This window comes from Tetrao urogallus (genome assembly GCF_951394365.1).
Source record: "Tetrao urogallus genome assembly, chromosome: 23".
NCBI classification, from domain to species: domain Eukaryota; kingdom Metazoa; phylum Chordata; class Aves; order Galliformes; family Phasianidae; genus Tetrao; species Tetrao urogallus.
The window spans coordinates 5,480,964-5,494,629 of NC_136836.1; the positions used below are offsets into that span (position 1 = coordinate 5,480,964).

The 13,666-nt window shown below is 61.5% G+C and overlaps 1 protein-coding gene across 1 annotated transcript in view; it reads left to right on the forward strand.

The window, feature by feature from the left end:
* The window catches only part of MACF1 (microtubule actin crosslinking factor 1), a gene marked incomplete at both ends in the record, with an annotated part of 111,440 nt that overhangs the window by 20,956 nt on the left and 76,818 nt on the right, over positions 1-13,666 (forward strand). The window contains 9 exons of the mRNA XM_079545964.1: positions 2,777-2,838; positions 3,875-3,964; positions 5,821-5,898; positions 6,832-6,924; positions 12,319-12,485; positions 12,750-12,862; positions 12,947-13,053; positions 13,212-13,331; positions 13,416-13,511. Coding sequence (XP_079402090.1) covers positions 2,777-2,838; positions 3,875-3,964; positions 5,821-5,898; positions 6,832-6,924; positions 12,319-12,485; positions 12,750-12,862; positions 12,947-13,053; positions 13,212-13,331; positions 13,416-13,511 — 926 coding nt within the window. The remainder of the gene's footprint in view (positions 1-2,776; positions 2,839-3,874; positions 3,965-5,820; positions 5,899-6,831; positions 6,925-12,318; positions 12,486-12,749; positions 12,863-12,946; positions 13,054-13,211; positions 13,332-13,415; positions 13,512-13,666) is intronic.

The following is a 13,666-nucleotide window of genomic DNA, read 5'->3' on the forward strand; positions in this document are numbered from 1 at the left end:
CCACAGCACAGGGCTGAGCTGCTGCTGGAGCAGAGCTGCAGGGAGCCTACGTGGAACCCCACTGCCCCTCACCTGTGTGTGCTGGGACAGGTTGTGCTGCTGGACACGCTTTTCACCCCATTGTATCGCTTCACCCCATTATATCTGATGCCTCTGTTTCTGGGCACCAGAGCGCAGATGTGGGGCAGATGTGGGGCAGGGCGGTTCTCCCATTCCCGGAGTGCAGCTCCGCAGTGGTGCTGGGACTGTGCCCAGACTCGCTGGGTTTGGGTCTCCTCGCAGCCTCACCTGCTTTGGGAACGCAGCAACACAGAAGCGTGGCACGTCTGTGCAGCTCTGAAGCATCCAATGTGCTGAAAAGCACCGGCCGGTGTTGGCACAGGCGCGTGATGAAGGATTTCGGGCGCCCGATGGCCGCAGGATCTCTGCTGGCAGCCGATGCTGCTCGCTGCACAGGGAGTGATGGTCCAAGGTCACCGATTGCAGCCCCGCTGTCACTGCTGTGCCACGGCCATCGGCAGCCATGGGGACGGGGGGTCAGTGGTGGGCAGGGACAGACCGGGAAGTGCGGGGGGGGCTGCAACAGGTTGCGTGGGGGTGAGTCTGGGAAAGATTATCCAGCGGGGATAAGCTTGCGAGGCCTTAATATTGTTAGCCAGCAGCAGCCGGGCATTATAATTAGCTGGGACGATGGGGCGTGCGCAGCCCAGTTAGAGTCACAGCCCTCTGGGGGTGGTGAAACAGGGCCAAAAAGGGCAAAACACGGCTTCTGCACGAGATGGGTGCAGGAAGAGCACCCGGGAGCCCCCGGCCCACCCCAACCTCACTGCGCAGCACTCGGTGACGTGTCCCTTCCCCGCGTGCCCTTGCCATGCGCAGGGACACTGCTGCCTTTCCCCGGGGCTGGGACCTGAAGGTCTGCAGCGGGATTATATTTAGAAGAAAAGGAAGAGAGGAGGTGATAAAGGAGGCACCCGTTATCTCCCCGCATGCCGGGCAGGACGGCAGCCCACAGCCGGAACCCAGCGCCAGCGCTTCAGACCCGGGACGTCGCTGGTGAGGAGAAGAGCGCTGGCGGGGAGGCGCGAGCAGGGAAAGAAGCCCGGCATTGTCCGTCCTGGCATTGTCCGTCCTGGCCCCGTCCGCACGGCCGGTGCAATTAACTGGAAAACAAGAGGGGGAGAAACGAGCGCAGTGCCTGCCGGGCTGTGCCCAGCTCCAGGGCTGCGTGGTGCTGCCGGGCGCTGCAGCCACTTCTGCTCGCTTCCTGGGTGAGGAACAGCCCCGTCTGCCCCGCTGCCTCGTTGCGGAAAGCTGCAGTGAGCTGAAGTCTGCAAAGGTGTCTGCAGGGACCTGGGGACGTCGGAGGAACAGCGCTGCGGTTCCTGGAGGAGCGCCCATCCGCTGTGGGGCTCAGCACTGCAGGAAGCGTGGGGCGGCGATGGTGCGCGTGGGGCGTTGGGCGATGTCCCAGAGGAGGAACTGCTGGGCCTCAGGCTGGGGACAGGGGATGTAGGAAGTGCTGCGGAGGGAGGAGCTGTAGCCGAGCCGTCACCCACCCGCGCCGTCACCCACCGGGGCTGGAGGTGCCGCCCGGAGCCCCTTTCCCACCCGACCCCACAGCGGAGGGAACGGCCGCCCCACGGGACCCAGCGTGGGCGATGGACGCTCAGCATCTGTGCATGGAGGAGAGGTGGCTGAGCGCGCGCGTGCTGTGCCGGATGTGCTGCATGGGTCAGTGCCTCTCCCAGCCCCGTGGCGCTGCTTGTGGGCTCTGCGTCGCGCTGGCAGCGGGGGCAAACCTCACCCCCCCTGGATAAATTAACGGAGGGGTCAGGAAGGTGCGGCACCGCGGCTGTGGGGTGGGCAGAGGAGCGGTCTCTCAGTGTGGTTTCCTTCTGGGGGCAGCGGTGCCAGGCGGTGGCACTGAGGCTCAGCTGCGTGTTGTAGGACATCACAGAGCCCGATGTGCGGGGCGTTCGGGCACCCGGAGCCGTGCTGTGGGCGCAGGCGAGGCGTGGAGGCCGTCCTGCGATGTGCTGCGTGTGTCAGTGCCGCTGTTGGGTGGGGGAACCACGCTGCCATGCCTCGGATTGCTCAGCCGGCGTCCCACAGCCCTCTCCACACCACACCAGGTGCTGTCTCTCTTCTGAGATTACGCCGTTAAACCGGGCAATCCCCTTTGGTCGGGGCTGGCTGTGAGATTATGCCGAGCAGTCCTTGGGGGGGGGCTGCCAGGTGGCCCCTCAGGCAGCACAGCGCCATTCGGAGCCCTTTTTCCTCCTTTGCTTTGTTTCTCGTGTGGTTTTGTCACCCAGCACAACAGGACAAAGCTCCCTGCTGCTGGGCAGTGTTGGCTCAAAGCTCCCACCCCCCCAGGAAGAGCCCTGCTGCCTGGATGTAGGGCTTGGGGCACCTCAGCCCACCCCGTGTGGGACCCTGAGGGCAGTGCTGTGCGTCCTCTGCCCGGCTGGGGCTGAGCTGTGCAATGGAAATAAGCCCTAAGTCCCAGCAATCCAATGAACCAAAAATACATGGAAGAATAAGCTGGCAGTAAGCTTCCCCTGCCCTGCTCTGTGCCTGTGCACAGCCAGGCTCTGGCTCCCAGCGCAGCCCCGTCCCACGGACCCGGGGTGAGCAGCCCCTGTTCCCATACGGCAGCAGGATTTGGCCAGCAGCTCTGGCACTGGCAGCAAATCCTCTGTGTCTCTTCCCCTCATTTGAGTTTGTGCATGAAAAACACTGACCCAGAGCTGCCTTTGTTTTCTTTTCACAGATGAACGGGACAGAGTCCAAAAGAAAACCTTCACTAAATGGGTCAATAAACACTTGATGAAGGTAAGAGCTGCGTGTTCTGTTTCCAGGCAGGTTCAGTGTCTGTCTGTCTGTCTGTCTTCCCGTTCCAGCTCAGGACAGGCAGATAAAAGCCTGCTTTACAATCTGGGAACTTTTGCATTGGTGCTGAGGTATAAAACGTGTTCATACTCTGAGCAGAAATGGTTGCACTGGAATTGTGCTGGTGCCTTTGGAGGGCACTGTGACATCGCAGTGCAGCCCTGATGGCAACTTCCACCTCCTGTGTACCCAGGCCTTGCTGGAGCTCACGGTGTGTGCAGCATGCAGCACCCCAATATGCAACACCATTGCATGCTGCACCATTGCATGCAGCATGCCAATATGCAGCACCCCACTGCCACCACAGTGCTGCTCTTGGTTATGATTTGTGTCATCCAGGCCTTCCTCTGGTAGGTGCGGATGTGCTGGGATGAATGTTGCACCACGAGGTGCTTGTCTTGTGTAACTGCCAAGCAATTTTTAAATTAATTCTCCTTTTGCAAAAGAAAAGAGCTTTGGGTATTAGGAGCACCACGGTGGTGCTTTACAAGCAGTTCTGCAAACATCTGTGTCAGCCTTTCAGCTCCCTGCTGCATCTCTCAGAGGAGGCGAAGTGAGCCCACTTGGTTTGGGCTGTGGGGACAAAACTGGGGCCGAGTAATGCAGCAGGGCAGGGCTTATGAGGGACTGGGTTTAGGGGGAGGGAGCAGGCTTGGGGGCTTTGTGCTGGTGCACACAGGAGGAATCTTCTCTGCTCATCAGTGGGGCCATGTGGTGTTTTAGGAGATGTTGGGCAGTGCAGTTGGCTCAGCTGCTGCTGCAGCTCTGTGTGCTGCATTATGGGATGTCCTGGGGGAGGGGTGGGTTAATGGGGGCCTGCTGGTGCATCTGAGGAAGGCAGCCTCGTCTGCTGGGTTGTTTTGGAAGCTGGAGGCTGCTTTCTGTAGTGGAAATAACCTCTTGGAATAACCATTTTAAATGCACACAGTGGGGAGCGTTCTGCTTGCAAACTCCCAGTGTCCCCTTTCCTCCCCTCCAGGTGCGCAAGCACATCAATGACCTCTATGAGGACCTGAGGGACGGCCACAACCTCGTCTCGCTGCTGGAGGTGCTGTCGGGCGTGAAGCTGGTGAGTGCAGTGCTGTACCCCCCGCCTTCCCCTCCTCCAGTGCCTTCACAGCCATTCCGTATGCCATCCTTTTGTTTCCAAACATGCATCAGTTTCCTTGGTTGTCATTTTGTTCATTTTTCTTTCAACCCCGCTCTCCTCCTCCTGCTTTCCCGGATACCGCCAAGGCCGTCAGTGTGGGTGCCCTGCGCAGAGCCCTGTCTCTGAGGGGATTTCTGCCCTCCTTCCCCAGACTCTGCTTTGTATTGAAGTTGCTGGAAGGCAGTGGCTTTGGCAGGAGTTATTCCTGTGACGTGTGCTCGGTTCAGCCCAGCCCCTCAGCTGATCTGTGCCCCGGAGCTGGCGTGCAGAGCTCTCTTCTCACATCTCAAGCATCACAGAACCCCCTCTGTCCTCCTCCTCCTTTGCAGACTGTGACACTACTGAGATGTAGTGGAGCAACAGCGTAGCGCAGCAGGAACTGCTGCAGCGTTCCCTAAATTAGGATCCGGGCAGAGTTCTTTCACTCGCTCCATCGCTTTCCTGAGAAGCCCATGAGCTGCTATGGGGCCAAATGAAGCTTCGGGACCTAGACGGCCTTCCTCTTCCTTTTGGCTTCAGAGCTGCAGGAGGGGGTTGCTCTGTGTCCCATCCCTTACATCCTCCTCGAGCCCTGGGGCCGGCGGTGTCCAGGAGGGGCAGTGAGGACCCTGCGGGGCGTCCCTTTCTGTTGGGTTTTCCTTTCGCTGGGTGTTGCATTTTGGTTTCCATTCTGTCTCCCTGTGTGTGTCCCCCCGTCGGTGCCCGTTAGCAAATAGAGCCGCCAGCTCAGAGGAGCCTCCGCCTGGTGAAAGCGCCGGCCTGGTGCCGTGCCAGCAGCGAGGAGCGGGAGGAGGAGGAAGATGATGATGAAGAAGTAGGTCGAGCCTGCCCAGAGCCGGCACCGCAGTGCCAGCAGACGGCCCAGCGCAGTGCTGCCAGGCGCCGAGCTGCCCCTCGCCACTGGGCTGTTCTGTACATCCCCGATGCTGGCAGGGGAGGAGCAGAGCGCTGCCTGGGCTGTCTGCTTGCACGCGGGGCTGGAATGGGCTCTGCACGCTCCCACAGACCCCACCTGGGTCCCTGCTCAGCCTGGAGTGCTCTCTGCTAACCCCACTGCATGGCACGCACGGGCACTGGGTGGCAGTGGGGCCGGATGGCCCCATGCATGTGAATGAGATGAGAGTGGAACCTAACGGGGCCCAACCATGCCTGCGGTGTACAGACAGACTCCCACCCCCCTTGGCTAAGAAGATTGATTTCCCAGCCCTGTGCTCCTTGCACAGTGTCTGTGGGAGCTGTGGGTGCAGCCCCCCCCCGAGCTGTTCCTCCTGCAGTGCTGGCTCTGCCCCTGCAGCTCCATCCTTGGCCAGGACTCCTCTGCTGGGGCACCTCACTGCTCCTGGGGGTTCAGGCAGAGCGCTGTGGCTCCTGCATGGGAGGAGCTGTGCCCACACCTCACCTCGGGCAGTCAGTTAGGGACTAGCAGTTGATCCCTGTTACAAAACCCCTGGGGCTGAGCTGGTCTGCCCGATGCTGGGAGCAGCTTGGAGCCTCACTGCTGGGACTTTCTGGGGTGCGGAGTGGCCCAGAGCACATCCCCGGCAGAGCATCTCTTGGGACCTTCCCAGCTCTGTGTGCCGTGGGGGCTTTTCCCTCTTTCAGTGGGATTTCACGTGGCCACGACTTCATTCAGCTCCAGAATGAGGAAAGAGCACAGAGTGCTTTGTGTGCACGGGGCACGGCGGGTTGCAGGCAGCATGCAGGGCGTGCAGTGCAGTGCGGCGCGGGCGCTGCATCCCCACCAGGCAGCTCTGCAGCCCCCACCTTTTTTGCAGCCCCGCGAGAAGGGCCGGATGCGATTCCACAGACTGCAGAACGTGCAGATAGCGCTGGATTTCCTGAAGCAGCGGCAGGTAAGGCTGCACGGGTGGGGGGTTGGGGGTTGTGGTCGGGTTTCAGCTCTGGCAGCAGCAGCCCTGGGCGCTTTGTGCTCCCTCTCCTGGCTGTAGCAACGCTGGGTGCGCATCCCAGAGGCACAGAACTGTCTGTAATGGTGCAAATATGTGATTTCAAACTGAGGAGTTGTGCTGCTGCTATTGTGCAGACGTTGCTGGGTCGCAGCAGCTGCCCCCTCTGTTGGGTGCTGCCCAGCTCTGCCTGTCCCTCCAGCCACGCACCCACTGCTGAACTGCACCAGTTTGTTCCAGGGCAGAGGTTTTTCTCTTCGCTGCTTGAGGACATGGAATAAATTTGCACACGTGCCCTGCCCCAGGGAGCAGCCCCCCTTCCTCCACCAGTCCCTCATTTTGCTGGCGGCTGCAGGCAGTTTCTCCCCCCAGATAGAGCAGCTCTTTCCTCCATGCTGCTGGCCTGGTGGTGGGGTTTGCTGGGGGCAGCACCCCCCCATGGATCCGGCTCGATGCATGCCTGGTGCTCAGTGCTCTCCTGGCATTGCTGCTGCAGAGCCCTGAGAGCAAAGCAGCCGTGAGGAAGCAGCTCTGAGCTGCACCTGCCAGGGCACAGACCTGGTGGCTGCTGGTTATCCACCTTTGTTGGGGAGGACAATGAGCACAGCTTGGTTCTGAACCCACCGGGGAGTTAATAAAGCTCGGCTGTCCTCCTTTGACCACGGTCCGTGGTCTGTAGCTGTTAAATTATGCATCGGCGCTTGGGGCTCTGGGGACAGGGCACTTCTCCCACAGACTGCAATAGGGCAGTTAAGTGCTGTGGAAGCCCTGGAGCCGCAGCCCCAGCACCTGGGGCACAGGGCTGGCCGTCTGGATGTGCCGTGCCGGGGGTTGGGTCCCGTGGCGGTGGGGAGTTCTGACTGTTTGCTTCTTTGCCAGGTGAAACTGGTGAACATTCGCAACGATGACATTACGGATGGAAATCCCAAGCTCACCCTGGGGCTCATATGGACCATCATCCTCCACTTCCAGGTAGGCAGCGAACCCTTCCTTCCTTGCGGGGCGTGGGCTGCTCCCAGCACTCTGGTCTCAGTCTATGCACACACGTTCCGGGGTGATGCCGGAGCGCCGGGCAGGCGGGGGTTCACGTGCATGGCAGTGCCATGGAGACTGGTGCTGGAGAATAACGACTCCCTTGTCTCATCATTTACGTAATTAAATTGTCGATGATGGGCTGTGTGCTGTGGCCTCGGCTTGGCACCACGGTGGTTGGCAGTGGTTTGCTCAGATGAATCCTCTGGAGGAGAGCAAGCGTGGGGTGGGTGGTGGGGGTGGGATGGATGCTGTCAGCGCGGCTCATTAGGATGGCGCACGTGGGCTGAGTGGGTTGGGATGGGATGCGATGCTGTCTGACCCAGGCAGCGGTGCTGTTACAGCAGCTGGCTGCTACAGATGCAAAACAGACTCTTGGGTCTTTGATCACCTCGGGTTGTGTAGAGGTAGCTTTGGTACCCTTAGGGAGGTGACATGTGGCCCCATTGATGTGCCAGGATGTTGAGGACAGCGCTCAGCTGGGAAGGGTCAAACCTGGTGTTCAGGGGTGGGCGCCTTGGGGTCCCGCAGTGCCCGAGGAGCAGAGCCAGGCCTGGAGGTGGTGGCAGCCGTGAGCTGGTGGCTGTAGCCCAAAGGCCGTCCCCGGTTCCCTGACGTGTCCTCAATGGCATTTTCCATGTGAGACGAGCGCTGGTTTGAGGCCCCTTAAGGAAGCTTTTCATTTCCAGAGGCTGAGTGCAGCCCCTGGGGAGCTGCTGCCTTGGCTGCACAGTGGGGCTGTTGGTTCCTTCCAAAAACGTGACGGCTTTCGGGGTGAAGGCATTTCTGGCTGTGGACGGGGGCCAGGGCTGCTGTTTTCCCAGGGCATGGCTGCTGCCCGGTGCCCTTTCCGATGGCATTTCTAGGGGATGACAGCACCCTGCCAATGGGGAGGAATGAGGACAATGCGAGGACGCCCCTGGGTGCTCCTGCTTGTCTGGAGCCATCTGCATGCCCTGTGCCGGAGTGGCCGTGTGGCCGTGACTGTGCCGTGTTACCAGGGAGGGTCTTTTTGGGGGTTTCAAATAGGGTGTGAGCTCCCAGTGGAGTGCTGTGGTGTGGTGACCCTGGGGTCGAGCAGGGCCGTAGCCCTGATGAGGCCTGGTCCCATCTGCTGGGGGTGCTGGGAGCTGCCCAAGCTCCCCTCGCCCCACTGCAGGCAGGCAGCCCTGAGCCTGCGCACGTCCTCCCTGCGCCAGCGGGATTTTCTCTGGGCTGTAGCTCCATTGTGAGCCTCTTAATCTCCCGTATCCTGGTGCTGCAGCCGGCGGCTCCGACTGCGAGCAGAGCAGAGCGGTGCGGGGTGGGATGGTGGCAGCGCTGGGTGCTGTGATCCGGGTCGGTGCCCCATTTCTGGGGCTGCTGGTGTCCATGGGTCCCTTGTCACAGAGGGGTGACTCGGGAGGTGGCTGTGGTTGGGCTTTGTCCCTCCATCTTTATCTTCTGCTTATTTGCTGTCTCATCCCTGCTGCTGGCACGTGGTCCCCTGTGCTGTGGGTGTCGTGCGCTCCTTGCAGCAGAGCAGTGCCCGCTGCAGGACGTGGGGCTGAGCCGAGCAGGGTCTGCAGCGCTCTCTGGGGCGGGGGCTGCTGTCGTCTCCTGCTGATTCCAAAGGCTGCTGTGTCCGTGGGGCTGCCCCAGCGCTGTCCCTCTGGGCGGCGGTGTGCACGTGATGTGGGCTGTTGGGGCTATGGGGATCTCAGTGCCGGGGGGCACGGTGAGAGCAGCCTTCCCGGAGCGCCCCGTGGGAGCCGGCGGCGTTCTGCATCCCCGTGCCTATCCCCATCCGTGTGCGTGCAGAGCGGCTCTGACTCCTCCCTGCTTTTTTCCCATCTCCTTCCCACCCCTTCCTTTATGTACCTTGCCCAACCTTCCCATTTTCTTGTGGCTTTTCTTTCCCTCCCTACCCCTCCCAGCCTCCCCTCCCCTTTCGCTGCTCTCCGTCTGGTTCCTGCTCTCTGTTTGTGTTGGCTGAGGGCAGTGCTCCAATTACCTCATATTTGGAGAGAGAAAGCCGCAGCCAATCCGCTCTCCGTCTGCTTTTAGGTCAAGTGATTTCTGAACTGCAGTGAGATGCTTTGAATGTGTCTCGCTGCAGCTCGGGCTGTAAGATGGCTGGCGGCAGCAGGCGGGCGTGTGGGGATGCCGGGGGCCGCCCGCGGCGCTGCGCGGTGCGAAACGTGCGCTGAGCCCATGAAGCTGACACTGGGATTTCTTTGGGAGCCGGAGAGCAGAGCGGCGGCGGCAGTGGTGGCGGCGTTCCCGGCGCTTTCGGCGCCGAGGAGATGGGGAATTCTCTGGGCTGCGTTAAAGAACCGAAAGAAAAAGCTGCCGGGCCGGCTCCGCTGCCCCCCAAAAAAAGGGTTCGCTTCAAACGGAGGAGGAGGGGGAAGAAGAGAGCGGTGCCGGCGGCGGCCCCGCAGCAGGAGCTGCCGGCCGCGGCGGTGCCCGGGGTGGATGAGGATCCGAAGTTGGAGGCGGCACCGCGGCACGAGGAGCCCGACGGGAGCCGGAACTCAGGAGGGGACCCCGGGCGCATCGTGCAGGTGAAGGAGAGGTTCCAGGGGGAGCTGCAGAAAGCGCACCTGGTGCTGGAGCCGAGGGGTGCGCAGACGGCGGGGGATTCCCCTGAGGAGGGCACGACCGTCATCGCCCGCCTGCTGGAGAACCCTGCCGAGCAGGGCTGCGAGCGGGCCGTGAGCCGCCTGGTCCGGCTGCAGCGCGGCGGTACGGGCAGCACCAGGGCTGTGCTGCTGCCGCTGCCACGCGGCCCCGATGGGCTCTGGAAGCACCGCACCGAGGGGTCCCCAGCCAGCCCTGTGTGCGGAGAGCAGCCGGCGCGGAGCTGGGAGCCGGCAGACGGCAGCGCGCCGGGGATGTGGGGGAGAGGGGGCAGCGGGGAGCCGAGCTCCGGTGCTGCATGGACCTCCACTGCGGAGCCGGGCACCGTTTCGGAACTGTCTACGCCGTCCCCCATGGTGGAGCAGATGGAAAATCCTGGTGTCGGGAAGTCCCCGGTGCTGCCGTCACCTGGTGCCGGGCAGGGCAACGCGCACGGGCTGCCGGTGTCCCACAGCGGGTCCTCCTCTGGTGGCACCGCCCGCTGCTCCTCGGGGTACGGCAGTGAGCGGGCCGGGAGCTCCGGAGCTGGCGGGACTGCGGCTCCTCCTGCCGAAGGTGTGCGCAGCGCGCAGCGCCGGGCTCTGCTGGGCAGCTCCGGGCCGGCCAGAGGAACGGTCAGTGTCTGCGTGTGCCGTCGTCCCGTGTTTGGAGTGGGGGGGGGAACCCGGTCCAGCAGAACCCCGGTGATTGTGGCTGCTGGGAATGGTCAGCACTGTGCGTGGTGCTGAGCTGTGTGCTGCGAGGCACAACCTGAGATGGGGTGGGAGGCGGCAGGCAGAGATGCGGAGCCTCTTCCCCTTGAGCATCTCTGCGGGGTCTTGTTCATGTGGAGCCCAGGAGAGGAAAGTGGGCACGTGTGAGGAGCACCCCATCGTGGTGGGGAGCAGCTCTCAGTGAGGTTGGTGGGTTTGGGACCACGGGTGTGTGGGCTCTGGATGTGATTGCATTTGCCATGGTGTTGTGTGCCAGGGGGTGAGTGGTGGTCGGGGGGCTCAAAATGTGTCCCCTGGATTTGTTCTTGTGCCATGCTCTGATGAAGGGAAACGGCAGCCCGATGTGGGGCTGAGTGCAGGGTGAGCTCCGTGGGCATTTCACCCGCCTGGGGCCACCCCTGTGCTCAGAGATGGCGTGCTGGGGCAGCCCTGCTAGTCAGTACAGGGTCTGGGGCTGCTCCAAGGGGCAGTTAGAGGTGACAGATGGCAGAGCATTGCTGGGAGAGAGCGTGGGCTATTTGCCCGTTCTGAGAAAGGTCTCCACGAGGAGGAGGTGATGCTGTGCTTGGCTTTGGAGCTGTTGCTGTTGCAGGTGGCTCGCAGAGTGAATTCGTGCTAGGGTTTGACCAAGCTGCTCACAGCCATGGGATGAGCAGTGCTGGGAAGGCTGGGCTGCTTGCCCCGTGCCTGTGCTGTGTTAGGGCCGGTGCCACTGCGATGGCCACCAGTTGCTTGGTGGAGGCTGATGCAGGAAAGGCCCACGAGGAGCTGCCTGGTGTTACCAGCTGCCTCTTGCCTCCCTAAATCTCAGTCCTGACACTGATGTAGGAAGAAAGGAGGGTGGAGCCGGTGCCGCACCCTGCGCCTCTCCAGGCCCCCCCAGGAGGGTCTGCTGCACAGATGCGCTCGTGGGGAGACGCAGCAGGTGGGGATGGTGGAAAGGAAGGCACTACTGGGGCTGGCTGCAGCAAGAAGTGTCCCTGCTGGGCAGTGTGGCAGGTCAGCCCCCTGCACGGGGGGTTCCATGGGCTTCTGAGGGTTCCTTCGATGCTGGGAGCTGTGCAGCCACCCGGTGCATCACCATCCTCGGCCCCACAGCCTTTGGGTCTGGAAGGGTTAACGGCAGCGCTGGCTGCACAAAGAGCGGTTCTGTGCATGACAGCGGATCAGGCTGGAGGGACGTGAGCTGCAGCATACCAATGGCATGGGGGGGGAAGCCCTGCCATCCCTTCTGCCCAGGGCTTGGGGGATGCGGTGATGGGACGCTCTGGGGACAAACTGGACTTGGAGGGGCAGCAGGTGGGGTTGGTGCTGATGATCCCAGCATGGCTGGGAGGAGGAACGCTCGGGAAGAGGCTGGGTTGTGTTCTGCCAGCACCCAGAAAGTATGCACAGTTCACACCCTCCTCTTTGTCTGCCCCGTCATTAAGGCGAGGTAATTGTGCTAATTGGGGAACTGGGAGGATGGGTGGGGAGCAAGCCGTGTCAATCAGAAATAGTCTGGCGTGGAGACACGTGCGTGTTGTCACGTGCAAACCTGGGATCCGCAGCCGGTGCTGTGCTCTTATGGAAAGGCATTGGTGGCGGTCGGTCCCTGCTGCAGGGCTGTGGTGGCACTGCGACCTGCACTGGGCATGGTGAGGGAGAGCTGGGATGTGGCAATCCCATCCTGCCAGCTGGTGGCCCTGCTCTGAGCTGTGCTGGCTGTGATGGCATGGGCCACCTCTGCTCCGATTGTCACTGAGCAGCACCTCTGGGCACTGCTCTGCCCCGCGAAGTGGCACTGCTGAGCTCGGTGGCACTGCACCTGGAGCTGTGCTCTGCCCAAACCACGCCGCACGCGGCAGTGTCCCTGCGCTCACCATCTGAGCATCCCCCCTCCCTCGCAGCCGCCAGGAGATTCCTCCTGTTCTGCTGGGGGCTGCCAGCCCTGCTGCAGGAGCTGAGCGTCCTGGTGGAGCCTTCCCTGCATCACCCTCTGGTCTGCTCCTGCTTGCAGATCTCTGACATCTACATCAGTGGGGAGTCAGGGGACATGTCAGCCAAGGAGAAACTGCTGCTATGGACACAGAAAGTGACAGCGGGTTACATCGGGGTGAAGTGCACCAACTTCTCTTCATGTTGGAGCGATGGGAAGATGTTCAATGCGCTCATCCACAGATACAGGTGGGTGAGAATTGTTGGTGGGTGGGAGGAAGGCTGGGGCATTCCCGGGGGTCCTTGCCCAGCTCTGTGTTTGGTGGTGGGATGCAGTTGCTCGGGATGTGGGTGAGGTTTTCAGGGTCTCTTTTCCCTTGGAACCATCTGTGCCAAGGAGCCGAGCCGATGCTCAGAAAAAGCGATGGAGGCGTCAGGCTGCGGGTGGGGAGGAGGTTTAACGAGGTTGGGATGCTGTGCCCCGGCGTCAGGGCTCTGACACGTGTCTCGCAGGCCGGATCTGGTGGACATGGAGCGGGTGCAGATCCAGAGTAACCGGGAGAACTTGGAGCAGGCCTTCGAGATCGCGGAGCGGCTGGGGGTGACGCGGCTGCTGGATGCTGAAGGTGAGAGCTGCTGAGGGCAGCGTGGGGCAGAGCTGAGCGCGGTGTCTCCTCCGATCCCTCACAGCTTCTGCTCCCCCTCTGCAGACGTGGATGTTCCATCTCCGGACGAGAAGTCGGTGATAACTTACGTGTCTTCAATCTACGATGCCTTTCCCAAAGTCCCTGAGGGAGGAGAAGGGATCAGTGCCATCGTAAGCGATGCGGCTCAGCACCCAGACTCGGGAGGGGCCCGGAGGTCTTCCTTCAGCCCTTACAGGCTGGGAGCAGCTTGCGGGAGGAAGGAGCTTCCCCAGGTCCAGAGGGATGCGGGGATGTGGCAGTGCTGACTGCAGCGTGTTCTCCCCCGCAGGAGGTGGACTCGAGGTGGCTGGAGTACCAGACCCGCTTGGAGTCCCTCATCTCCTGGATCAAGCAGCACACGATACTCATGTCGGATAAATCCTTCCCCCAGAACCCCGTAGAGCTGAAGGTGGGTCCTGGAGTGGCCCTTGCACACAGTGCTGCGTGGTGCTGTTCCCCAGGGTGGTTTCTGATGCAGCCTTTCTCATCACAGGCACTTTATAACCAATACATACACTTCAAAGAAACTGAAATCCCAGCGAGAGAGCAGGAGAAGGGAAGGATAGAGGAGCTCTACAAGCTGTTAGAGGTAAGGTTTGTGAGAGGTAAGCCGTGCAGAGGCTTGCAGGTGGGAGTGAGTGCTTTTAGCAAGACTATGGTGTGCTCACCCCAGGTTTATTTTGGAATGGAGAAGTGGAAACAACCCTCGGGGCAAATAATTTAGCAAAGAGCTCTCGGGAGCAG